Here is a 27,040-nt window from a genome sequence, read left to right on the forward strand (position 1 = left end):
TGTTTCTTTCTTGGTTTCGTTTGTCTCATTGTTTAATAACATGCTATGTAGCCTCCATGTTTTCTAATGTTTTTGTATGTTTTTATTGTAATTGATTTCTAGTTTCATTCCATTGTGATCCAAGTATATGCTTGATATGAATTCAATCTTCTTGAAGTTTTAGAGACTTCATTTGTGTCCTAACATGTGGTCTATTTTTGAGAATGAACTGAATGCACTTGAGAAGAATGTATGTTGTGCCTCTTTGGGGTAAATTGTTCTGTAAATGTTAATTAAATTCAGCTGATCTAGATCATTGTTAAGAGTCTCTGTTTCTTTATTAATTTTTTGTCTAGAAGATATATCCAGTGATATCAGAGGGTTGTTAAGATCCCGTATTATGATTGTATTACTGTTTATTTCTCCCTTGAATTCCTCCAGAAGTTTCCTTTTAGGTGCTCCTATATTTGGTGTATATATGTTTATTAGGGTTATATCCTCTTGTTGGATTGATCATTTTAATATTATGTGGTGACCTTCTTTGTCTCTCCCTCTCTCTCTCTTTTTTTTTATCCTCACCCGAGGACCTTTCTCCATTTTTGGTTCAGATAAAGTGTGAGAGAGAGAGAGAGAAACATCGACGTGAAAGGGACACATCGAGTGGCTATCACACGTGTGGCCAACCAGGGCCGGGGACAAACTTTGTCTCTTATTATGGCTTTCATTTTGAAGTCTATCTTGTCAGATATGAGTATTGCTACATCAGCCTGTTTGTTTGTTTGTTTTTATTTCCCTGGAAAATTATTTCTCATCTCTTCACTTTCATCCCGTGAGTCTTTTGTTATGAGGTGGATCTCTTGTAGACAGCAAGTATATAGGTCTTATTTTCTTATTTAATCAGCTACCCTGTGGTTTTTTCAGAGTCTCATGCTCTATCGATTGAGCTAGCCGGGCACTCCTTCCCTGTGGTTTTTAAAAAAAAAATATGTTTTTTTTTAGAGAGAGGAAGGGAGAGAAATATTGACGTGAGAGAGAAACATCAGTTGGTTGCCTCCTGCACACCCCCTATAGGGGATTGAGCCCACAACCCGGGCATGTGCCCTGACCGGGAATCAAACTGGGACCTCTCAGTCCATGGGATGACCCTCAATCCACTGAGTCATACTGGCTGGGCTACCCTCTATCTTTAAAAAAAATTTTTTTTCTTCATTGATTTTATTTTATTTTTTATTTTTATTTTTTGATCTATATTGTTGAATGTATTACAGATGTTCCTCATTTTTCCCCCATTGACTCCCTCCTCCCCACTCCCACCCCCCTCCTGCCTTTCCCCACACTGTTGTCTGTGTCCATTGGTTATGCATATAAGTTCTTTGGTTTATTTCTTCCCACCCCTCAACCCCCTTCCCTTTGAGGTTTGTCTAGCAACCAATTTGTACTTCTTAATCCCTTCACCTTTTTCACCCATTTCCCCAAACCCCCTCCCATCTTTCAACCATCAAAATGTTCTCTGTATCTATGAGAATGTTTCTGTTCTGCCTGTTCATTTTGTTTGTAGATTCTATTGTTGATAGATATGTATTCATTGCCATTTTGTTTCTTCATATATTTTATCTTTTTCTTCAAAAAGACCCTTCATCATTTCATATAATAATGGTTTGGTGGTGATGATCTCCTTTAACTTCTTCTTGTCTGGGAAACTATTTCTATGGCCATCGATTCTAAATGACAGCTTTGCAGGATAGAGTAATCTCGGTTGTAGGTTGTTGCTTTTCATCACTCAATATTTCTTGCCACTCTCTTCTGGCCTGCAAAGTTTCTTTTGAGAAATCAGCTGACAGTCTTATGGGAACTCCCTTGTAGGTAATTATCTGCTTTTCTCTTGGTGCTTTTAAGATTCTCTCTTTGTCTTGAACCTTTTGTATTTTGATGATGATGTGTCTTGGTGTGGGCCTCTTGGGGCTCATCATGTTTGGGACTCTCTGTGCTTCCTGGACTTGTATGTCTGTTTCCTTCACCAAGTTAGGGATGTTTTCTGCTATTATTGTTTCAAATAGGTTTTCGATTTCTTGTTCTCTCTCTTCTCCTTCTGGCACCCGCAAGATGCGAATGTTGGCACGCTTGAAGTTGTCCCAGAGGCTCCTAATACTATCCTCATTTTTTTGGATTCTTTTTTCTTTTTCCTGTTCTGATGGGGTGTTTTTTACTTCCTTAGAATCCAAAACGATAGTTTGTTCCTTGGCTTTACCTACTCTACTATTGAATATGTGCAAATCATTCTTTATTTCAGTTAATGCCTCCTTCATTTCTGACTGGTCCTTTTTTATGCTCTTGAGGCCCTCACTAAGTTTGCTGAGGTTCTTACTAAGTTTATTGAGCATTCTTATAAGCAGTATTTTGAACTCAATATTTGTTAGGTTGCTTGTCTCCATTTTCCTTAGTTCTTTTCCTGGGGATTTTTTCTATTCTTTCATTTGGGACCTGTCTCTTTGTCTCCTCATTTTGGCTGCCTCCCTGTGATCATTTCTATGTATTACTTAACGAGAGGTATGGGACTAGCTGAGACCAGATGCTGCTTGTTTGAAAGAATTTAGGAAAACCTGAAGCAGGATTCAAGACAGGCCAATGTTATGGTTAAGCAACTGGCAACAGTTTGGGTGGGCCTGAAAGTTGGGTGGGGCCGGGCCTCAGGGAATCACCAGGGCGGGGCTACCAGTGTGAGCCAGGTTGCTGGAGTCCCTGATATGGTGGCTGTCTGCCACCCCAGGAAAGGGCTCACCAAAGGATCAAAGGCCTCTGACAGCACGTTTGTCCTGGAGAAAGCCCCCTCTCCAGCCCTTGCTCCAGTGCCAAACAGCTCAGTTCTTCCCTGTAGCATCTCTGGTGCCCCTCGAGCTGCCTCCCCTCCAAGCTTAGAGGGAGTGAGTCTGATAAGTCCATGTGTGGGCCCTTTAAGAGGAGCTGCCTGGGGCTCCAGCAGCCTCACCTCCCTGAGCCTCAGTTCCCGCTGGTTTTACATCCAGAAGTAATGGGGATTCTCTTCCTGGCACTGGAACCCTGAGTGGGGCGCCTGGTGTGGGACGGGGACCCCTCAGTCCTCAGGGAGGACCTTCCCAGCCCAGGTGTCCTCCTGATTTTTATCCACCACACGTGGGTGTGGGGCCAGCCCGTCCGCCTCCGCCCCTCCTACCAGTCTGGATGTGGCTGCTGCTTTAATTCTGTAGTCGTAGGACTTCCATTCAGCTCGATTTCATGTGGTTTTGAATGATGGTTGTTTTTTAGTTTAGTTGTAACTTTGATGTGGTTGTGGGAGGACGCGATACTGTGTTTACCTACCCACCATCCTGACCGGAAGTCCAAATGTTTTCAGTTCTTATCCACTCATTATTCATCTGCAAATACGATTCTGTAGTTGTATCATGTATAATTTGGTTCAGTTTTTAGAAATCTCAACATTTTGAAATTTTATTAATACAGCTAGAATTTTTATTATTTTTTATTATTGATTTGTAGAGAGAGGAAGGGAGGAGGGAGAGAGAAAGAGAAACAGTGACGTGAGAGTGCCTCCTGACCTTGGGGCAGCTTTGGGGGAGCAAGCCTTGAACCCGGGCCTGTGCCCCAACCGGGAATCCAACCAGCAACTTTCGGTATATGGGACGATGCCCAACCAACTGAGCCACACTGGCCAGGGCACAGCTAGAATTTTTAATCTATCTATTTGGTTTACTTGGTATTTTCTGTTGTGCTGGGCATTTTTAATGATTTTTAGAGTTCCTCAATTACAATTAGATGTTATTATATGCAATCTTTATAAATGCAGTTTTGTTTTTATTTTAAAATTATTGCCTGCTGATAAATTCCCAGGAGTCTAATGATATAATCAAAACAAACCCAACCTTGCAATCTTTAAGGTTTAAAAGTTTTCTTCATTTTTTTGTGTTTTGTTGAAAATAGTTTCATTATTTGGATTTGCATTTCTTAATCATTAGCAAGATAAAACTTTCCCTCATGATTTAATACTTGTGTTTACTCTTATGTGAATTATCTGTCCATATTCTTTGTCTGTTTAATATTATTGGGATTTTACTTATTTGCATAAGCTCACAATCCTTTATGATCAGTCATAATCATATCAATTATATACTTTTTTAGTATATTATTTTGCCCTTTATGCTGAGTTTTATTTTTCATCATACAGAAAATTTTGAAATACTTCAGAACACTGCATGTATGGCCATTCTTGGTGGATAATATATATGTTTTCTTTTTAAAATTATATAATTGCTTTTATTTGCTAATATATTTGTAAATACATTTATAAATGCAGATAGTTACATTTGTGACAGTGACAGTTTATAAGGAATTTCACATGTATCATCTGTTTAAATGCCTCCGTGGATATTTACTGTTCCATTTCTCTCCTTTCTAGCCACCCCACAGGAGGATCCTTCATTCGTCCGAGCAAAGTCAGCTTTGGAGTGGACTTTCTCACTGCACTGAGGAATCGCTACGAAGATGGACCAGAGGAATGTGGAAAAAAGGAAATTGTCACAATTGGAAAAAAACCTGTGGAAACTATTGGTTTTGACTCTGTTATAAAGAAGCAGAGGTGAGTGGAACTGATCATGGAGAAGCTGACTTGCGGTCCCATTCGTGTTCAGGAAGAAGTTCATGTCTGCACTCAGAACTTGACTCCCTGACCGGTCTGTGTTTTCTGCACAAACAGCAAATTGAAATCACAGGAATTCAAGGATCAAGAAAATTAAAATCCTTACTTAACTCGGGGTTGTTGGACATTTCTTTTTCTTTAAAAAAATTTTTTTCTTTATTAATTTTTACAGAGAGAGGAAGGGAGAGAGAGAGAGAAGCATTGATGAGAGAGAATATCGATTGGCCGCCTCCTGCATGTCCCCCACTGGGGATTTGTCCCACAACCTGGGCGTGTGCCGTGACCGGGAATCAAATTGGGAACCTCTTGGTGCATGGGCGATGCTCAGCCACTGAGCCACACTGGCCAGGCTTTGGACTTTTCTAGATTGAAATTAAAAGATTGATTTGCCCATTATTAGTATTTGCCCATCATTAATATTTATACCATACTATCTTGTATTGACTATTAAGTAATCAGGGTTTGTTATTGGAGAAAAGGATGGGTTGCCCTTCTCTGTTGCTAGTGAGAATGGGGTTCTTGGGGTGCCGCAGGAATAAGCATTTCCAGAGGCCCCCATGGAAGGATAATATATGATAGAAAGCTTTATTTGAGTAGAATCACATCCCTGAGTTTGCAAAGTTTATTTTCCTTAAACCAGTCCTGGAAGAGGTGTAGCTGGGGATTCAGCAGAGATAGAAGCATAACCAGTGTCCAGAGTTTCCTTCCATGGTGGAGCTGGGTCTTGTGTAGCACCAGGCTAGTTCCTGTGCGTCAGTCCATTGTGTGGGGTCCACATGGCTGTGGGTTCGTGTGGGTTCGTGTGGGTGATTGCAGAGTGCGGGAGGCAAGCCAGGAGTCAGGTGTGAGCAGCAGGAGCAGGAACTCCTCTGCTCAGGCCTTAAATATCAAATCTTCCCACGCTGCAGTGGCCACGCCTATTCTGGCCAATGACCTGTTTCCAGGTGTGACTGACAGGCAAGTATCTTTCCTATGTCACCCTGACTTAACGGGACATGCATGTATTTGGCCTTCGCTTTGCTTCTTTCCTGTTAATTAGTAACTGGGCTAGTTACAACAATATCAGGTTGAAACTTTGGTTCTTTTCTATTTTGTGGTGATATTTCTAGGTGGTTGATACCTAAAATGGAGACAGAAGTATGCATTTTGCCTGTGCCATGTAGCTGCACACCCTTATCACCTGGGTCCCATCCCAGACCTACTGAGTCAGAATACTCTGGGCTCTTCCTTTAAGTGCCCCAAATTATTATGTAGCAGTCTCACAGGCATGAAATAACACATTGAAAACTCCTGAGTCTGAACAGCCTCTGTTCTCTGAAACTCTGCACTGATTCTCTTCAGAGGCCCACTGCTCATTCTGGAGCTGAGTCAGGGAGCGCGGAAGCTGACGTTCACACGGAAGCTCAGCAGCACGAGAACCTTCCAGGTTGTTCAGGTTTAGCAATGGTCAGTGCTGCGGTTTGGCCTGACCCAGATGAAGCATCCTAGTAGTGACTCCTGATGGCCCCTGTGGGGAGTGGACATGTAGCTTCTTGGTGCAGGCCTGCAGTCTTAACTTTGTTTCTAGAATAAAAGAGTTAAATTGTGGTTTTGTTAATGTCAAGTTCTTTGTTACCTTCTTGTTTCTGTAATTAAGATTTAACAGCCCTGGCCAGTTTGGCTCAGCGGTTAGAGCGTCGGCCTGCGGTCCTGAGAGACCTGGGTTCGGTTCCCGCTAAGGGCATGTACTTCGGTTGCAGTTTGTCCCTGGCCCTGGTTGGTTGTGCGGGTGGCAGCCACTCGATGTGTCCCTTTCACATCGATATTTCTCTCTCTCTCTCTGTTCCTCTCTCTCTCCCCCACTCTACCTGAACAAAAAATGGAAAAATGTCCTTGGGTGAGGATAAAAAAAAAAAAAAAAAAAGATTTAACATAATGCAGAATTTAAAGTGTATATAGGGACAATGTGGAAGGATAAATTCATTTTTCCGTAGCTCTGCTTTTCAGTATAGATGACCAGCATTAAAAAAAAAAAAAATCAATAAAACAAGATTTCAAAATGGCAACAACTTGCCCTGGCCAGTGTGGCTCGGTTGGTTGAGCGTCGTCCCCACCTAAAGGTCGCGGTTTGATTCTTGGTCAAGGTACATACCTGGGTTGCAGGTTTGATCCCTGTCTTGATGTTTCTCTCTCACACTGATGTTTCTCTCTTTTTCTTCCTCTCCCTCTAAAATCAATAAAAACATATTGAAGAAAATAAAAATAAAATGACAACTTGATTATTAATTACAAAACAATATACATTGTTGAGAATTTAGAAAATATAAATTGAACAAAAGAAGTCAGAGATAATTGTCATGAATGGTTTTTGCTCTTTGTTCTGTTTCTTAGGGTTAGAGTTCATTGCTTTATTTTTTCCATTTAAGATGTAAATATTTAAGTATCTTTTACTCCAAAAGAGGCACTTTTTTACCCCTTATTGGTTAATCTCTTTCAGTGACTAGCAACAAATTGCAAACACATTGTCCTTCCCTAGTTTATGAATAACTGCCTAATTCATGAATTTTTCTGGTGAATGACCCTACTACTTGAATATTACTGTGTTCAATAATTAGCTAGTTAATTCTTGGAAGGGACCCAACATTTAAGTAAGTCAGCTGGGTCCAGGTGTCAGCAAAGCCGCTTCCCAGCTGACACAAGTCAGAGCAGAGGTTCCTGAGCTCTTGGAGCAGCTATGAGGAACAAGTGAGCTGGTACAGAGGATGGTCGTCCTCATCATTAGGGATGGACCCTCTACTCCATGTGTTAGCTCCTGGTAATATTCAGCTGATGTAGCTCTAAGAAAAGACTTACGATAAAGGAATTAAAACCAAATGGAAACCATGTGTGTGATGCCTTGTGGCGATGGCCATGGCTCTGGGGTGACATCTGCACTGAGACTGTAGTCTCTAAGTTTGTGCCTGGTGCTCCTGGCACTGCAGTGGACCACTTGTGCACTGCAGGGTATGTTGAATTGTAGAGAGAAACAGTGACATCTGCTGGACACTGCAGATGTCTAGTTTGAGCTGGGTTAATTTCATGCTCTTTCTATCATTTCTTCCTATCCTATTCCTGCAAAGTTGGGCTTTTGGCGGTCGGTGGCTGTGCTGAAGAGCAAGCATCTCCTGAGACTCGTCCTGGAGCAGGAAGTGCAGGTGGTGGCAGCAGGCTGGTGCCCAGGTTGGGAAGTCATGTGTTCGGTGCCCACAGACACGGAGTTGCTAGGACACACATACTTACTAAGTTGTTTGGCCTTAAGTACTTACTAAATGGAATGGTTAGGCTTTTTGTTATTTTGGCCTTGGGTCACTGTGAAAAAATGACTGAAACACCAAGGGCCCCACGAACTGAGGAGGTTTGGGAGCCTCTGCCTGGAGCTTCGCTGCAGCTGCCTGGCCCCGGTTTCTGACACTGGAATAGCTCGTGCCTTGCTCGTTATCTCTGTTTCTACAGGGTGCCAGTTTGATGTTTACTGATATAAGTGCTTACAAAATAACTTACTGTGCGTCACACAGTATTTTAAGAGTTTCACAAATACTAACTTATTGAATTATCATAGCATTTTTAAAAATTGTAAAATGCACATAACACAAAATTTTATTTTTTTAAAAAATACGTTTTTATTGCCCAGCCTGTGTGGCTCAGTGGTTGAGCATTGACCCATGCACTAAGAGGTCATTGGTTCGATTCCCAGTCAGGGCACATGCCCAGGTTGTGGGCCCAATTCCCAGTGGGGGGCATGCAGGTGGCGGCCAATCGATGTTGTCTTTCATCAATGTTTCTATCTCTCTCTCCCTCTCCCTTCCTCTCTCTCTAATATCAATAAAGAAAACATTTTTTTAAAAATACATTTTTACTGATTTTTTAGAGAGGGGAAGGAAGAGAGTGATAGAAACATTGATGTGAAACATCGATCAGCTGCCTCCTGCACGCCCCCTACTGGGGATTGAGCCATCAACCTGGGCATTGAACTGGGACCTCTCAGTCCAGGGGATGGTGCTCAACCACTGAGCCACACTGGACAGGCCCATGTGAACCATTTTATTTTATTTTAATTTATTTATCTTTTCTTATCCTCACCTGAGGACATTTTTTCATTTTTTGTTCAGACAGAGTGGGAGGGGGAGAGAGAGAGAAACATCAACATGAAAGGGACACATCAAGTGGTTGCCTCCTGCACGACCCAACCAGGGCTGGGCACAAACTGCAACCGAGGTACGTGCCCTTAGCGGGAACCGAACCTGGTCTCTCTGGACCGCAGGCTGACGCTCTAACTGCTGAGCCAAACCAGCCAGGGCGACCCATCTGAACCATTTTATTTATTTATTTATTTTTGTTTTTTTTTTTTTTTATCCTCACCCGAGGACATTTTTCCATTTTTTTGTTCAGGTAGAGTGGGAGGGAGAGAGAGGAACAGAGAGAGAGAGAGAGAGAGAGAGAAACATCGATGTGAAAGGGACACATCGAGTGGCTGCCACCCGCACGACCGACCAGGGCCGGGGACAAACTGCAACCGAGGTACGTGCCCTTAGCGGGAACCGAACCCGGGTCTCTCAGGACCGCAGGTCGACGCTCTAACCGCTGAGCCAAATCGGCCAGGGCCATCTGAACCATTTTAAAGTGCACAGCTCGGTGGTGTTAGTACAACCACACTGTTGTGCTGCCGTCATTCCCATTCATCCTCAGAACCGTTTCATCTGAACACTGAAGTGCCACACCCAGTGAACACTAACTCCACGCCCGCTCCGAGCCCCTGGCACCCACCATTCTACTTTCTGTCTCCCTGAGTTTGACTCCTCCAGGGATCTAGTACAAGAGGAATCACGCAGTGTTTGTCCCTATGTGCCTGGCTTACTCCACTGAGCACAGTGACCTCCCGCCTCACTCGTGCTGTCACAGGTGCCAGAACAGTCTTCTTTCGTTGTGTGGATGGACCACACTGTGTGTCCACTCATCCACTGAGGGCACTTGGGTTGCTTCCACCCTCTGGCTATTGTGAGTGGTGCTGCTGTGAACATGAGTGGGCATCATAGCATTGGGCAGGCGTGGAATCTGAGGCAAGGGAACTGGCAGACTTGGAGTTTGAACCCAGGTGGCCTGGCTCCAGATTCTGTGTTCTAGGCCGTATTGGGCACTAGCACAGGGGCTCTGTTACCAAGTAGAAAGCACAGATTCTCGACATGGACACTGGCTCCCAAGAGCATCTGGTAAGCTGCAACCCAAACACGCTCCAGGGTGAGTCCCCAGGGAGACGCCAGGTACGCGCAGGGGTGTGCTCCGGTGCTTCTGGGGGAGTCTGAGTGCCAGCAGAGACATAAATAAATGAGCGTGGTCATTCAGAGTGAAAACTGTTGATACAGCTAAATGCCTGCTGAACAACACACTGTTGATGGAGAACGGATTCTGCAGGAGCATACCTACAGTGGGATTCCCTCTCTCTCAAGTTGCACAGCATACAAAATGGTCTGACTTGAAGGGTGTGAGCTATATAGGGGAACTAGGAAGCGCTTCAGATTCAACACCGAGTGGAGCGTGTGGAGGGGCGGGTGTGTCTCTGGAAGGACAAAGCACTTCGGTGGCCTTTGTAAGGTTTGCAATGCTTTGTTTCTTCTTTTCAGTGATACTTTGTTTCTTTCCTTTTTTTTTTTATCCTCACCCGAGGACACTTTTGCATTCATCTTCAGATAGAGCTGGAGGGAGAGAGGGAGGAAGAGAGAGAGAGAAACATCGAGTGAGAGAGACACATGGACTGGTTGCCACCCACATGACCCCAACTGGGCCCGGGACAAACTGCAACGGAGGTACATGCCCTTAGCGGGAACTGAACCCGGGACTCCCTGGTCCATGGGCCGACGCTCTAACCGCTGAGCCAAACCAGCCAGGGCAGTATAATGCTTTGTTTCTTCAGTTGGGTGGTGGGTACTGGTACTTGTTAATTTTGGTACCTTGTTATATGTCTGAAATGCTTTTTAGTTTTTTAAAGGGCCAGTGGCAAGCCCCGCCGTTTGTGTACACGTGAACTCTGTGTTTCCTGCAGCCAGCTGAGTGAGCTGAGGAACATCTCTCTGAGGAACTGCGCAGTGAGTTGTGCTGGTGACAAAGGAAGCATTGCCACAGCGTGCCCTAGTATCCTTTCTGTGACGCTCCGACTGACCTTGACACTTGTGTGGGCACCGAGGGTCGCGGCCCCACACCGTTGTCCCGGCTTCCTTCCTAGCAGCAGCCCAGACCCCCGGGCAGTTGCTGCCCAGATTGGTGGTTTACCTTCCCTGGCCCCTCGCTGTCAGGGGTGGGCCTGGCCAAGGAGGGGAGTGGGTTTCTGGATGGTGCTCCTTGAAAGGGGGAGCAGGGCTGGCACCTGCCCCGCTCATCGCCCGCACCTCCCGCAGACAGGACAGCCAGGTTCGGCGCTGTGGACACAGCGTCCAGGATGCGCGGGGACAGTGGAGAGCAGAGGCGGAGCCCAGTGCTGAGGCCCAGCCTGGGTCCTGGGGCCGCTGCCCAGCTCTGGCAGCCTTGTGCGGCAGAAAGAGGAGCCGTCCCTTCAGGGTCCCGTGCCCTGTGGCTGAGTGCAGTCTGGTTCCAGTGCCTCAGCCCAGCTTTTCCCCATTGTCGTCTTGTCCTCTGCCTCTCTTCGAGGTGGCTTCCCCGCTGTCCATCGCCTGCCGCCCCAACTGAAATACGTGGGTCGTTTTCCTTACGGAGCCAGAGAAGAAACACTTCAGGCCTGTGGCCAGCAGGCAAACTCGGGGTGCTATGTAGATACTTAAATGAACACCTAAGGTGTTACCCTTTAGAAACATGAAAGCCACCCCGGCCAGTTTGGCTCCGCGGTTAGAGCGTAGGCCGGCGACCAGAGAGTCCTGGGTTCGGCCTGGCTGAGGGCATGAACCTCAGTTGCAGTTTGTCCCCCAACCGGGTTGGGGTTGTGTGGGTGGCAGCCAGTTGATGTGTCTCTCTCACATTGATGTTTCTTCCTCCCTCTGTATCTGAATATAAATGCACAAATGTCCTCCGGTGATGATAAAAAAAACAAAACAAAAAACCCACAAAAACAACAAAAAAAAGTGAAAGCCCTCAGCCTGCGGCTGCTGTGAAGCCGCCCTTCTGTGTGTCCACTGATCCTTCCTGGTCTCCGTGAGACCTTCCCCCTTGGCACCTGCCTGTGGTCACCTGCTTTGCGATCGGCTGGGGGATCAACGCTGATGTGGATGGAACCCTCTGGCATGCTGTGTCTGTGCACAGGGACCCCCTTGGCGCCCTGCGTCTGATTGGGTGGAGGCTGCGCAGGTCTGAGTTCCCACTTGTTCATCCGCAGGAGCTGCAGTCCTACCTCTGGGCGCCCCAGTTTTCTTCGTGAAAAAGGAAACTCATGCAGCACCTGGGGAGCCAGGGAGCTGTGGGCAGTGCTCTGGTTGCAGCCCCCCTCCGCGCAGCCCCCCTCCGCGCAGCCCCCCTCCGCGCCTCCGTGCTGGCACTTCACGCGGCTGCCCAGGGGTGACCGCCCACCCGCCCCTTCCAGGCTCATCTCTCCAGCCCTGCATTTGATATCCCTGTTGGGGTGTCTTACGGTCATCTCAGATTTAACACGTCTGGGACTTGAAGTCCCTTGACACCCGCTCAGCAAACAGCGGGCGCTGTGGCCCAGGCCAGACTGTGCTGTGGATGCTTCCTTTCCTCTCTGGAACCAGCCCCCCAGCCCCCCACCAGCTCGCTTTCCTGCTGGGACCCAGGCCTGACAGTTCGCATCCCCTGGAGGCCCTGGTCTGGTCCAGGGTACCTTCTGCTCTGTCTGCTTTCCTGCAGTCTGTTCATTATGTAAACACAGTGACCTTCGAAAGAATGACATCTCAGCACTGGCCCCAAGGTCCCCCCATTCCCCCCATTTCAAGCAGAGACTGGCAGACCTCTTAGTGGCCTGTGAGGCCCTTCTGGTCAGGCCTGGCCCCTACCACCTGTGTGAGTCCAGTCTCAGCACCTGCTCCTCGGCCTGGGCACGCCGGTGCTTGCTGTCTTTGTCAGAGGCCAGCTGTTCTTACCTCAGGCTTTTGCTTGGCATTATTCCCTCCTCGGGTCCTCTTCTTCCAGAGGCATGCCCGCCCTGGCCGATGTTGCTCAGTGGTTAGAGTGTCAGCCTGCACACCAAAGGATCTCAGGTTTGATTCTCAGTCAAGGGCATGTACCCAGGTTGCAGGTTCAGTCCCTGGCCCCAGTCGGGGATCATGCAGGAGGCAACTAATTGATGTGTCTCTGTCACATAGATGTTTCTCTCTCTCCCTCCTTCCCTCGCTCCTTCCATTCCTTTGACTGCAGGTATTGGTCTCTGGTTTGTAGTGTATGACAGCCCTTTAGTTACTGAATGAACAGCTGGACGATTGAAAAGGTGAGAGCAGCCCTGGCTCAGCGGTTAGAGCGTTGGCCTGCGATCTGGAGAGACCCGGGTTCGGTTACTGCTAAGGGCATGTACCTCGGTTGCAGTTTGTCCCCAGCCCTGATTGGGTCATGCGGTTGGCAGCCACTCGATATTTCTCTCCCTCCCTCCCACTCTATCTGAACAAAATATTGAAAAATGTCCTTGGGTGAGGATAAAAAAAAAAAGAAAAGAAAAGGTGAGAGCAGTATCTGCAGAGTGGAGGGCAGAGTGGTGCAGAACTTGTGCTCAGAGTTCAGAAGTCACAGCCATTATGTCTTTTGTGCTTCTTTCTGTATTACTGTTTCTTAACATGTGCTTTTAGATATTAGAGTCTTAAATTTGTCACAAAACCTGCTGTCAGCATGGGAAGAAGTCACAGATATTGCTGATCAGCTCAGACACCTGGAAGTCCTTGATCTCAGGTAGGAACTGTTGGTACCGAATTTGTTATCCGATCTAAAACTCATCTCTCCTGCTCCCTCTCAGCTCTGTGGGAAAGAGTGGGAAGGATGCCCTCGTTAAGTTTATTAAGCTTAATTTATTCTAAATTTTTCTTTAACTTCTTTCATATCTTTGATTATTATAGTTTTTCAAATGAGGTGATTCATTAACTGGGAATGTTTTACTTTTGATTGGGCGGGGGCTGCGGTAGGTCGAACCTGGCCATGAACGATGGCCCACCAGGTTGGGGTGTTTAACTGGGGAGTAGGTGACAGTAAAAGTGTTGCTTCATGCGGAAGCGTCTGGCATTTAACTGCTTCAGGAGTGAGTAACTTCACTGGAATAGTTTAATTCAGTTCTGATAAGGATTTGTCACTGATCTGTGTATTTTACTAATGTCAGTTTTCCAGGTTTTTTCCGGTATTAGTTTTAATCTCAGAACCTAACTGTCCAAGAGCTCAGCCAGGCTTCCCCTTTCGTACCTGAGCCAACTTGGCCTGCACAGGTGGGCTGCAGCGGGCTCCGGTTGTCCGGCCTAACGTTGTTGTGCTCTCCACTGCAGCAAAGGGTGTAATTCGATCCACGATGTCTCCTCTTCTGGAAATAAGGGCTGCTGAGGGTTTATGGTATCTCCTTTAAGAATGACTATCCAGACTGAGTGCCGACTGAGATCAGATCTCCAGAACTGAAGGGCAGGAATTTATGTCATCCAGCCCCATAGTCTAAGGACAGACTGTTTAAAGAAACCGAGTTTCAGCCCACGATCCAGCCTGTCAGTGAGACCCGAGGGGGCAGGGACTTTGCAGTGTCCAGAGTGCACCCTGAGAAGCTGGTGGCTGCTTCCAGGGCCCGAGCGGGTCAGGAAACCTGCACCCCTCCCCCCCTCCCGCGCTGCCGGACCCTGGGATACATCTGTGCATGTCAGATACAAAAGTGTGTATTGTAAACATTAAACATTAGGCAGTCTTGACTCACTTTGTTTTTGATACAATTTTAAGGTTGAAACGATCCAAACGGCTCTTAATTAACCCCAGACTGTGCCGTCAGTGACTGTTTGGGTCGGGCTGCTGGGCAGCAGTGAGCACGCCGCATCTCTTTCTCTGCAGCGAAAATAAACTCGGCTTCGCCCCCGGCCCGTCTGCACCCAGAACGTTCGCGGCGCTGAAGGTCTTAGTCCTCAACGGGACGGGAGTCACGTGGGCCGAGGTGATCCTGCTTCTCTGCTGCATTCCCCGGTGACAAGCAAGTTTAAATGACTGATGTAATAGAGAACTGAAGCATAACTGTGGCCTCTTTTTAATTATCCTGTTATCCAAACACTAGGGTCCTTTAAGCTGCCTTACAGGGTCAGGGCATGAGGCTTCCGTGTCTCGAGTCTGTCTGCTCCGACTTGGCCGGCGCCTCGGAGCCACTGCGCAGTGCGGCGCGGGGGGCACAGTGCGGCGCGGGGGGCACAGTGCGGCGCGGGGGGCACAGTGCGGCGCGGGGGGCACAGTGCGGCGCGGGGGGCACAGTGCGGCGCGGAGGGCACAGTGCGGCGCGGGGGGCACGGAGGGCACAGTGCGGCCCGGAGGGCACAGTGCGGCACGGAGGGCACAGTGCGGCGCGGGGGGCACAGTGCGGCGCGGAGGGCACAGTGCGGCGCGGGGGGCACAGTGCGGCGCGGGGGGCACGGAGGGCACAGTGCGGCGCGGGGGGCACAGTGCGGCGCGGGGGGCACGGAGGGCACAGTGCGGCGCGGAGGGCACAGTGCGGCGCGGGGGGCACAGTGCGGCGCGGGGGGCACGGAGGGCACAGTGCGGCGCGGGGGGCACAGTGCGGCGCGGGGGTGTGGGGGGGGCACAGTGCGGCGCGGAGGGCACAGTGCGGCGCGGGGGCGCGGAGGGCGCGGAGGGCGCGGAAGGCACGGAAGGCACAGTGTGGCGCGGGGGGCGCGGAGGGCGCGGAAGGCACATTGCGGCGCGGAGGACGCGGGGGGGGGGCACAGTGCGGCGCGGAGGGCGCGGAGGGCGCGGAGGGGGGCACAGTGCGGCACGGAGGGCACAGTGCGGCCCGGGGGCGCGGAGGGCGCGGAGGAGGGCACAGTGCGGCCCGGGGGCGTGGAGGGCACGGAGGGCGCGGAAGGCACAGTGCGGCGCGGGGAGCGCGGAGGGCGCGGACCGAGCTCCTGCTGATGGAGAACCAGCTGCTGATCGGGCTTTTAGCTGCCTGAGTTTTCACAAGTGCTCTCAGGGCAGAGAACGAGCAGCAGAAAGTTCTCACACCCTCTTCTCGCTTGAAGGTCAGCTCTAGAACCCGCTGCCCATTGCAGCGGGGACGCGGTGGTCCCACGCCAAGCGTTTGTCACTGGTACTGCTGTTGCCGGGGGTTAGCCGCCCCCAGGCTTCCAGAAGGCTCACTGCCAAACAAGTACAGAGAAGCACACCCCCAGCGAATTGTTCACCTGTGAAATGCTGCCGAGGCACATCCCTTAGAGGTGTCACCTTGAAGTTGTGGCCACAGCCACGTACCTCCTTTGCTGGGGCTCCTTGCTGCGATTCCCTCTCCAGGTTTAGGGTTGGCATGGCAACTGGAAGGGCTCACAGAAATGCAGGTGGGGAGAGGGCAGTGAAGTTCTAATGAGAAAATTTAGGAACAGTTATTGAGAAATTTTGACTGATTAGTATATTTTTTCAAAAACCCACACCTGAGGATACTTTTTTTCCATTTATCTTCAGATGGAGTGGGGTGATGGTGGGGGGAGAGAAACATCGATGTGAGAGAGACACATGGACAGGTTGTCTCCTACACAACCCTGACCAGGGTCAGGGACCAAAATGCAACCAAGGTATGTGCCCTTGACTGGAATGGAACCCACGACGCATTGGTCTGCGGGCCGATGCTCTAACCACTGAGCACACCAGCCAGGGCAGATTAGTCTGTTCTTTACAAACTCAGATTGGCATTGATAATTGAGGAAAGGTGTTTAACATCACTTTCCTTCCTTTGGTGAGGCAGACTCTATCAGGTAAGGAGAGGGTGTTGAGCGACCCCCTGCGGTCCAAGCTGTAGGTAGCCCAGCCCATTTCATGTCAGCCGGATACCTGGTGTTGGGCGGCTTGGTGCCAGGAAACAGGGCCCGGGTCATCACAACGCGGCCGTTGATTTTCATCTGGCCTGAATCTTCAGTGACGTGTCCACAGGCACTTGTTTCTGAGACAGGGACTAAACTGGATTCCTGTGCAGGGCTCAGAAACGAACACAGGAAAACCACTAGCAGAGGCCTCTTTCCCCTGAACTGTGTCCCCCGTAGGTGCTCCGGTGTGCTGCTGGGTGGCCGGTCCTCGAGGAGCTGTACCTTAAGTCCAACAATATTACCATTTCAGAAAGGTAAGGATTTACTTAACAGCACCTGTCACCATTTACTCACCCTGAATTTGTAGTCCCAATTAGATCTTTTTTTTTTTTTTATCCTCACCCGAGGACATTTTTCGATATTTTGTTCAGATAGAGTGAGAGGGAGAGAGAGAGAGAGAAACATCGATGTGAGAGCGACACATCGAGTGGCTGCCACCCGCATGACCAACCAGGGCCGGGGACAAACTGCAACCGAGGTACGTGCCCTTAGCGGGATCCGAACCCAGGTCTCTCCGGACCGCAGGCCGACGCTCTAACCGCTGAGCCAAACTGGCCAGGGCCCCAATTAGATACTAATTTTCAGAAGGATTTGCAAGTAAGAATTAGAAAAATGCTTACTCATCACCTTCACAAATTAGAATGTTAACTAAAACTTCACTACTTAATTGACAAAAAACCCATTAGGGTGAAAGCCCCAAATTAAATATTTTTGAAAACATGAATTTTATGTTTCACAGAAATATATTTAACTTCTGTGTCTGAATGGAAATTCTGTAGGATTTGCTATATGATTAAATGATGCATTTGTAAGTAGCACCATCTGGTGAAGGTCAATGTGCCTTAAGTGATTAAATATGTTGTCTCATCTGCCTCTTTCATTGATATCATTAAATTACTATGTAAAATAAATTTAGATGTGGGCAAATTTCCAACAAATTTTCAAAGGATTCACGTTAAGACTTTACAGAATAATCTCATTTATTAAACAGGTAAGGCAGGTTTTTAAAAATTAAACTTTTGAGAAAATCTTAGATTCATGTACAGTGATACCTATTACCAGCTCCCCCAACTGGTAACATCTTGCAAAGCATGGTACCATGTCACCACCAGGAGACCCACACTGGTCTGTAGAGAAGCAGCTGTCTCCGTCACCAGGGTCCCTTGTATTGCCCTTTTATAGTTATATCCACTTGCCTCCTCCCCTAATCTCTCCTCAATAGCAAATGCAGGTGTTTTAAGGCTGTATGTTTGAAAATGAGATTAAATTCACATTGAAAAAATTTTATTTTCCATACAGGCCGGCTGACGTTCTACAGATGGTCAAGTTATTAGACCTTTCCTCTAATCAGTTGATTGATGAAAATCAGCTTTTTCTAATAGCGTACCTGCCCAGGTAATTGGCTCCTAAGATGCCTGTTGCATTAGTGTGCACTGTTTCGGTGATCGGGTCCTGTGCCACATCCACTCCTGCAGTGGACACACAGTGATGATGATGGCATTCTCAAAGGGAGTCCTCCTTGGGAAATTCTTATCTGAGTTCATTAGAGCCTACTTGTGAACTACATACAATGTCGCCCACACCCGCACTAGGCAATTGGAGGAGGAGTAATTTGGCCCTAGTGCTCAAGCCAAGGCTTCATTCATCAGCTTCGGGAAGATCCTGTCTCTTCTTTGTGACCCACGTAGCACTAGCACAGCAGTGGACACCCAGGACAGTGAGGCGACTGGAGTGTGAGAACATGCCGCTGCGTGCCTGGACCGGCCCTCATGGTTTCTGAGTGCCCCCGGGATGAAAACCTAAGCAGTAGCAGATAGTTACAGATCTAGTCTGGCCGACAGCCCACAGCATCTGATACTGTTCTGTGCCATCAAACTGAACATTTGTAATTTCAGATTAGAACAACTAATCCTTCGTGACATTGGGATTTCTTCTCTACATTTCCCGAATGCTGGGATTGGTATGTAAGATGATTACAGTTCTCTCCCCTGTATTCCATGCTGCAGTATTTGTTTCACTTTTGTTATATAACTTAACTCTCCTTTTTCCAGGGTGCAAAACGTCCATGTTTCCCTTCTTGCAAAACCTTATAGTCGATGACAATCAGATATCGCAAGTAAGAGCTTCTTCAGACTGTGCCTGCCGCATGGCTGTGCTCTCCACCCTCATGCTCCACTTTGTGGGGTCCTTCTGTGAAAACACATTTTAAACTTTCTGAAAGAGAAATGCTTCTTCAGAGTGAAATTCCTCATATAAACCCAAAAATACTAAGAAAGAAAGTAGTTTAACTCCCAGGTAAGCAGATCCCTTTTCCTTGGTTGAGTCGGAGTCCCATCCTGGTCCACAGACTGAACCAGCGACTACGTTGCTGTCACTAGTTCAAATAATCTGAAAAAATGAGCCTGAAATATGTTTATTTATTTATTTTTATTTATTTTTCTTTTTTTTTTATCTTTATTGTTGAATGTATTACAGATGTTCCTCATTTTTCCCCCATTGACTCCCTCCTCCCCACTCCTGCCCCCCTCCTGCCTTTCCCCACACTGTTGTCTGTTTGGTTTATTTCTTCCCACCCCCCAACCCCCCTTCCCTTTGAGGTTTCTCAGTCTAGCAACCAATTTGTACTTCTTAATCCCTTCACCTTTTTCACCCATTCCCCCAACCCCACTCTCATCTGGCAACCAACAAACTGTTCTCTATACCTATGAGAATGTTTCTATTCTGCTTGTTCATTTTATTTGTAGATTCAATTGTCGATAGATATGTATTCATTGCCATTTTGTTTGTTTATATTTTTTATCATTTTATTTAACAAGACCCTTCAACATTTCATATAATAATGGTTTGGTGGTGATGAACTCCTTTAACTTTTCCTTGTCTGGGAAAGATTTTATATGGCCATCGATTCTAAATGACAGCTTTGCAGGATAGAGTAATCTTGGTTGTAGGTTCTTGCTTTCCATCACTCTGAATATTTCTTGCCACTCCCTTCTGGCCTGCAAATTTCTTTTGAGAAATCAGCTGACAGTCTAATGGGAGTTTCCTTGTAGGTAACTATCTGCTTTTCTCTTGCTGCTTTTAAGATTCTTTCTTTGTCTTGAACCTTTTGCATTTTGATGATGATGTTGTGTCTTGGTGTGGGCCTCTTGGGGTTCATCTTGTTTGGGACTCTCTATGCTTCCTGGACTTGTATGTCTGTTTCCTTCACCAAGTTAGGGAAGTTTTCTGCCATTATTGTTTCAAATAGGTTTTCGATTTCTTGTTCTATCTCTTCTCCTCTGGCACCCCCAAGATGCGAATGTTGGCACGCTTGAAGTTGTCCCAGAGGCTCCTTACACTACCCTCATTTTTTTGGATTCTTTTTTCTTTTTGCTGTTCTGATTGTGTGTTTTTGCTTCCTTATATTCCAAATCGATGGTTTGCTTCTTGGCTTTACCTACTTTACTATTGAATCTGTGTAAATTATCCTTTATTTCAGTTAGTGCCTCCTTCAATTCTGACTGGTCCTTTTTTATGCTCTTGAGGCCCTCACTAAGTTCGCTGAGGTTCTCATTGAGCATCCTTATAAGCAGTGTTTTGAACTCAGCATCTGTTAGGTTACTTATCTCCATTTCGCTTAGTTCTTTTCTTGGGGTTTTGTTCTGTTCTTTCATTTGGGACCTGTTTCTTTGTCTCCTCATTTTGGCTGCCTCCCTGTGTTTGTTTCTGTGTATTACTTAAGGAGAGGTATGGGGCTCGCTGAGACCAGATGCTGCTCGTTTGAAAGAATTTAGGAAAACCTGAAGCAGGATCCAAGACAGGCCGATCCTATGGTTAAGCAACTGGCAACAGCTTGGGTGGGCCTGAAAGTTGGGTGGGGCGGGGCCTCAGGGAGTCACCAGGGCGGGGCTACCAGTGTGAGCCAGGTTGGTGGAGTCCCAGATATGGTGGGTGTCTGCCGCCCCAGGGAAGGGCTCACCAAAGGAACAAAGACCTCAGACAGCATGTCTGTCCCAGAGAAAGCCCCCTCTCCAGCCCTTGCTCCAGTGCCAAACAGCTCAGTTCTTCCCTGTAGCATCTCTGGTGCCCCTCGAGCTGCCTCCCCTCCAAGCTTAGAGGGAGTGAGTTTGATAAGTCCGTGCGCCGGCCCTTTAAGGAGCTGCCTGGGGCTCCAGCCGCCTCAGCCTCCCTGAGCCTCAGTTCCCGCTGTTTTTCCAGCCAGAAGTGATGGGGATTCTCTTCCTGGCACTGGAACCCTGAGCAGGGCGCCTGGTGTGGTGGTGTAACCCAGGAGAGTCATCCTCACTCAGACATCAAGTAATTTTCAATATTAGGAGCTTTATTACCTGCGCAGGGACTGCAGCCAACCTACACAGAGGAGAACTGCAGCCCCGAGCTCAGGGGGAGAGCTGCTTATATAGGACAGGGGTCATTCAAGAGTTTAGCAGAGCAAGCAAGCTACGTGTACAGACGCAGATATCAACAGTTAGTAACTGCACAAGTTGTTTTATATTTCTTAACATTTACTGGACCCCAGCCTTGAATGCCTCATTGTCCTGTCTGGCATCTCCTGATTAGGTAAGCTCATGGTCATGGCTGATGCATACCTTCCTCTTCAAGAATTTTTGCAAAAACAACTCGGGTTCAAGGAACCCAGGAGAGGTTCCTTCTTCTAGCAGATGGAGAATTACTGGGTTATAACAGTGGGACGGGGACCCCTCAGTCCTCAGGGAGGACCTTCCCAGCCAAGGTGTCCTCCTGATTTTTATCCACCACACGTGGGTGTGGGACCAGCCCGTCCGCCTCCACCCTCCTACCAGTCTCGATGTGGCTGCTGCTTTAATTCTGTGGTTGTAGGACTTCCATTCAGCTCCATTTCAGACGGTTCTGAATGACAGTTGTTCTGTAGTTTAGTTGTAACTTTGATGTGGTTGTGGGAGGACGCGATACCACATTTACCTACCCGCAATCTTGACCGGAAGTCAACATGTTTCTTTTCTTTTGTTGCATTTCAGTGGTCATTTATGAACGAACTGGACAAGTTACAGAGTCTGCGCTCCTTGTCCTGCCTAAGAAACCCCCTGACCGTGGGAAGCGGAGCGAAGACCAACCTCCAGTTCATCATCGCCAAGATCGGGCAGCTGCAGACCCTGAACAGATGCGAGGCGAGTGCAGGGCTACTTATGGCTAAGTGTTTTCTAGATGAGAAAACAAATGATCAAGGAGTGCACAGATACTATATTGGAATGCTGTAGGGGTATTAGATGTGGTTTCCCTTCAGCAGTAAAGTAGCATCCTGTGTATTTTGGTGACAGTGGGATTAGACTGATCAGTGCAGCTGAGACTTGCTGCCTGGCTGCTTCATTATCACTGGAGGAGGGTGAGGAATACTGAGTACTTCCCTCCTCCTTCTTGGGAGGAATGTGGGCAGAAGGAAGACAGAAACATGAGCCTATTGATCCTCCCCTTCTTATAAATGGGTAGACTGCGCTGGCTGGGAATTCTGCTCCTCCAGGTGGGCTCCCCCAGGTGGGCTCCCCCAGGTGGGTTGACCACATGTGGGTGACCTCAGGCACCTGGCACAGTCCAGAAACCAGCTCATGGGCCAATACTCCCATGAAGAAAATTAGAAAACTGAATATTTAAAAAATGTTTTTATTGATTTTTTTTCTTTTTAAAATTTTTATCTTTATTGTTGAATGTATTACAGATGTTCCTCATTTTTCCCCCATTGACCCCTCCTCCACATCCCCCCCCCCCGCCTTTTCCCACACTATTGCCAGTGTCCATTGGTTATGCACATATGCAAATAATTTCTTTATTTCTTCCCACCCCTCAACCCCCCTTCCCTTTGAGGCTTCTCAGTCTAGCAACCAATTTGTACTTCTTAATCCCTTCACCTTTTTCACCCATTCCCCTAACCCCTCCCATCTGGCAACCAACAAAATTTTCTCTATACCTGTGAGACTGTTTCTGTTCTACTTGTTCGTTTTGTTTGTAGATTCAATTGTCGATAGATATGTATTCATTGCCATTTTGTTTGTTCATATTTTTATCTTTTTATTTAACAAGACCCTTCAACATTTCATATAATAATGGTTTGGTGGTGATGAACTCCTTTAACTTTTCCTTGTCTGGGAAACTCTTTATATGGCCATTGATTCTAAATGACAGCTTTGCAGGATAGAGTAATCTTGGTTGTAGGTTCTTGCTTTTCATCACTCTGAATATTTCTTGCCACTCCCTTCTGGCTTGCAAAGTTTCTTTTGAGAAATCAGCTGACAGTCTAATGGGAGTTTCCTTGTAACTAACTAACTGCTTTTCTCTTGCTGCTTTTAAGATACTCTCTCTCTTTTTTTTTTTTAATCCTCACCCTAGTACATTTTTCCACTTTTTGTTCAGATAGAGTGGGAGGGAGATAGAGGAAGAGAGATAGAAACATCGACATGAATGGGACACATCGAGTGGCTGCCACCCGCATGACTAGCCAAGGGCCAGGGACAAACTGCACCCAAGGTATGCACCCTTAGAGGGAATCGAACCCGGGTCTCTCTGGACCGCAGGCCAATGCTCTAACCACTGAACAAAACTGGCCAGGGCTCTCTCTTTGTCTTGAACCTTTTGCATTTTGATGATGATGATGTGTCTTGGTGTGGGCCTCTTGGGGTTCATCTTGTTTGGGACTCTCTATGCTTCCTGGACTTGTATGTCTGTTTCCTTCACCAAGTTAGGGAAGTTTTCTGCCATTATTGTTTCAAACAGGTTTTCGATTTCTTGTTCTATCTCTTCTCCTCTGGCACCCCCAAGATGCGAATGTTGGCACGCTTGAAGTTGTCCCAGAGGCTCCTTACACTACCCTCATTTTTTTGGATTCTTTTTTCTTTTTGCTCTTCTGATTGTGTGTTTTTGCTTCCTTATATTCCAAATCGATGGTTTGCTTCTTGGCTTTACCTACTTTACTATTGAATCTGTGTAAATTATCCTTTATTTCAGTTAGTGCCTCCTTCATTTCTGACTGTGCAGCCATCATTTCTGACTGGTCCTTTTTTATGCTCTTGAGGCCCTCACTAAGTTCGCTGAGGTTCTCATTGAGCATCCTTATAAGCAGTGTTTTGAACTCAGCATTGGTTAGGTTACTTATCTCCATTTCGCTTAGTTCTTTTCTTGGGGTTTTGTTCTGTTCTTTCATTTGGGACCTGTTTCTTTGTCTCCTCATTTTGGCTGCCTCCCTGTGTTTGTTTCTGTGTATTACTTAAGGAGAGGTATGGGGCTCGCTGAGACCAGATGCTGCTCGTTTGAAAGAATTTAGGAAAACCTGAAGCAGGATCCAAGACAGGCCGATCCTATGGTTAAGCAACTGGCAACAGCTTGGGTGGGCCTGAAAGTTGGGTGGGGCGGGGCCGGGCGGGGCTACCAGTGTGAGCCAGGTTGCTGGAGTCCCAGATATGGTGGGTGTCTGCTGCCCCAGGGAAGGGCTCACCAAAGGAACAAAGGCCTCGGACAGCACGTTTGTCCTGGAGAAAGCCCCCTCTCCAGCCCTTGCTCCAGTGCCAAACAGCTCAGTTCTTCCCTGTAGCATCTCTGGTGCCCCTCGAGCTGCCTCCCCTCCAAGCTTAGAGGGAGTGAGTTTGATAAGTCCGTGCGTGGGCCCTTTAAGGAGCTGCCTGGGGCTCCAGCCGCCTCAGCCTCCCTGAGCCTCAGTTCCCGCTGGTTTTTCCAGCCAGAAGTGATGGGGATTCTCTTACTGGAACCCTGAGCGGGGCTCCTGGTGTGGGACAGGGAACCCTCAGTCCTCAGGGAGGACCTTCCCAGCCAAGGTGTCCTCCTGATTTTTATCCGCCACACGTGGGTGTGGGACCAGCCCGACCGCCTCCGCCCCTCCTACCAGTCTGGATGTGGCTGCTGCTTTAATTCCGTGGTTGTAGGACTTCCATTCAGCTCTATTTCAGATGGTTCTGAATGACAGTTGTTCTGTAGTTTAGTTGTAACTTTGATGTGGTTGTGGGAGGACTCGATACTGCGTTTACTTACCTGCCACCTTGACCGGAAGTTCCCCTATTGATTTTTGAGAAAGAGGAAGGGATAGAAACATTGATAAAAGAAACATCAATTGACTGCCTCCTGCACGCCCCCTATTGGGGATCGAGCTCACAACCCGGGTATGTACCCTGACTGGGAATAGAACCGGGACCTCTCAGTCCATGCGAGAAAGCTCAAAGCACTGAGCCACACCAGCCGGGCTGAATTTTTTTTTTTTCCATTTTGAATGAACTCCTGAACTCTGTCGGTGTTAAAAATGGTGAAAACAGGATTATCTTGTCCCTCTCCGTTTGTCTGGGAGTGGGCAGTGGGGAAGAGCAGGGCGCAGGACTGATTAGAAAAATGCCTGAACACTCAGCGGTTAGAGCGTCAGCCTGAGGTCTGGAGAGACCCGGGTTCGGTTCCCGCTAAGGGCACGTACCTTGGTTGCAGTTTGTCCCCGGCCCTGGTTGGGTCGTGCGGGAGGCAGCCACTCTATGTGCCCCGTTCACATCGATGTTTCTCTCTGTGTTTCTCTCTCTTCCCTCCAGTCTATCTGAACAAAAAATGGAAAAAATGTCCTTGGGTGAGGATAAAAAAAGAAAGAAAATGCTAAAAAAAGAAAAATGCCTGAATAGAACTGCTTGCATCTCCCTTCGCCGCAGATCCTGCCGGAGGAGCGGCGCGGGGCCGAGCTGGATTACCGGAAAGCGTTCGGAAATGAATGGAAAGAGGCGGGTGGGCATCAGGATCCCCACAAAAATAGGCCAAACGAGGAGTTCCTGGCAGCGCACCCCAGATACCAGTTTCTCTGCCAAAGTGCGTACCTTGCCTTCCTGGGTGTCACTGAGGCCTCGGGCCGTTGCTTCTCTCCTTTTGCATCTAAGTGGGTGCTGGGTACTTGCCTGGGGCTCAGTCAGCAAGTTGGGAGCACGTACTAAACTGCCTTAGAGGGGGACCGGCCGAAGGGACCTGCGGCGTGGGGAAGAGCAGCTCCTGATGGGAGCTCTCCTGGCACGTCTGCCCACTGAGAGGCCAGGGGGCAGGCGGCACCTGGTTCTTTCGACCGGCAGCCCCAGGAACCCGAAAATGAGGAGCATCTGAAGGTGGAGCCCAGGCACTGGCATTTCCCCAGCTCCCCAGCTCCCCCTGACCTCCTTGCACCTGCAGAGGCGGCTGGCTGCTGGGCCCCAGGCTCCGGCTGACATGCCCCCTCCCTCTGCAGCCCGGGTCGCTGCTCCGCAGCTGCCACTTCATGACTCTGTCCCTCATGTACTTTCCACTTTGTTTTGCCTTAATAATTATTCCAAATTTCACTTTTATGTGGTTTTCTTTTTTATGTATTTTGTAATGTGAGCTCACTGCATAAACGCCTCAGGCTGGAACATTATCTTTGAGGAAGAGAAGCTCCTATGGGAGTGGCTTTCAGATTACTCTGTTCGCGCCCACTCTCCGAGCTGCTTGAGGTGGATGTGAGGAAGGGAGAGGGGAGGTTCTACGCAGCGTCCTGTAGGCTCAGCACGGCACTGCTGGTTGGTACTGCTGTCCTTACACCTTCCCAGGGGGCGTGGTGTGCAGGGTGGTCCCGACCACCCACCCTAACCTTCCAGATTCGCCTGGACCTGGGAAGGTGTCCTGGGAGTCGCGTCCCAAACAGGACTAGGTGTCTGTCTCAAGATTCAGAAGGGGAAATGTTAGCACAGGTGAAACTCGGACTGAACGGTTTAAGTACAGTATTTGGAAGCACAGCCTCATCTTGCTGTTTGTGAGGACACCGTCTCAGGATCGGTGACGTAACACACCGGTGATGGAGGGTTCCACAATTGGAAGTGGGTGCTATCCATTCCTCCTAAAAATAAACAGGTGATGGAATGAAAGGAAGCAGGTCTCGGGTTGGCATACCAGCTGCTGCGAAGTTGAGCCTGTGCTGACACCTACTATACATGGTCCCCTTACAGCGACCCCTGGTCTGTCACTCATCGTTTGTTATTTCTTAAACAGAATATGGTGCACCTGAAGATGGGGAACTCAAAACACAGCAACCATTTTTGCTCAAAAACCAGCTACTAAGTAAGAACCCAAATTCAAAGACAGTTTATTTGTATTTGAGTCCTTAGATGCTGAAACAGATAGTGATGGCCTAACAGGAATTGTTTCTCTTAAGTACCTAAATGAGTACTTCGAATTTTATTTTTTATTTATTTATTTATTTATTTTTGTACAGATAGAGTGGGAGGGAGAGGGAGGAAGGGAGAGAGAGAGGGAAACATTGACGTGAAGGGACACATCGAGTGGCTGCCACCCACACGACCAACCAGGGCCGGGGACAAACTGCAACCGAGGTACGTGCCCTTAGCGGGAACCGAACCCGGGTCTCTCCGGACCGCAGGCCGACGCTCTAACCGCT

General features: G+C 48.0%; 1 protein-coding gene across 1 annotated transcript in view; it reads left to right on the forward strand.

Annotated features, from left to right (window-relative positions):
• TBCE (tubulin folding cofactor E) overlaps positions 1-27,040 on the forward strand; it is a 99,901-nt gene that overhangs the window by 68,408 nt on the left and 4,453 nt on the right. Inside the window, exons 4-14 of the mRNA XM_036277453.1 lie at positions 4,409-4,588; positions 10,704-10,792; positions 13,402-13,501; positions 14,627-14,726; positions 16,813-16,889; positions 17,935-18,030; positions 18,531-18,595; positions 18,687-18,751; positions 21,630-21,779; positions 25,299-25,452; positions 26,635-26,703. Of these exons, the coding sequence (XP_036133346.1) occupies positions 4,409-4,588; positions 10,704-10,792; positions 13,402-13,501; positions 14,627-14,726; positions 16,813-16,889; positions 17,935-18,030; positions 18,531-18,595; positions 18,687-18,751; positions 21,630-21,779; positions 25,299-25,452; positions 26,635-26,703 (1,145 nt within the window). The remainder of the gene's footprint in view (positions 1-4,408; positions 4,589-10,703; positions 10,793-13,401; positions 13,502-14,626; positions 14,727-16,812; positions 16,890-17,934; positions 18,031-18,530; positions 18,596-18,686; positions 18,752-21,629; positions 21,780-25,298; positions 25,453-26,634; positions 26,704-27,040) is intronic.

The sequence above is a fragment of the Molossus molossus genome, unplaced genomic scaffold, assembly GCF_014108415.1.
Source record: "Molossus molossus isolate mMolMol1 unplaced genomic scaffold, mMolMol1.p scaffold_m16_p_23, whole genome shotgun sequence".
In the NCBI taxonomy this organism is placed as follows: domain Eukaryota; kingdom Metazoa; phylum Chordata; class Mammalia; order Chiroptera; family Molossidae; genus Molossus; species Molossus molossus.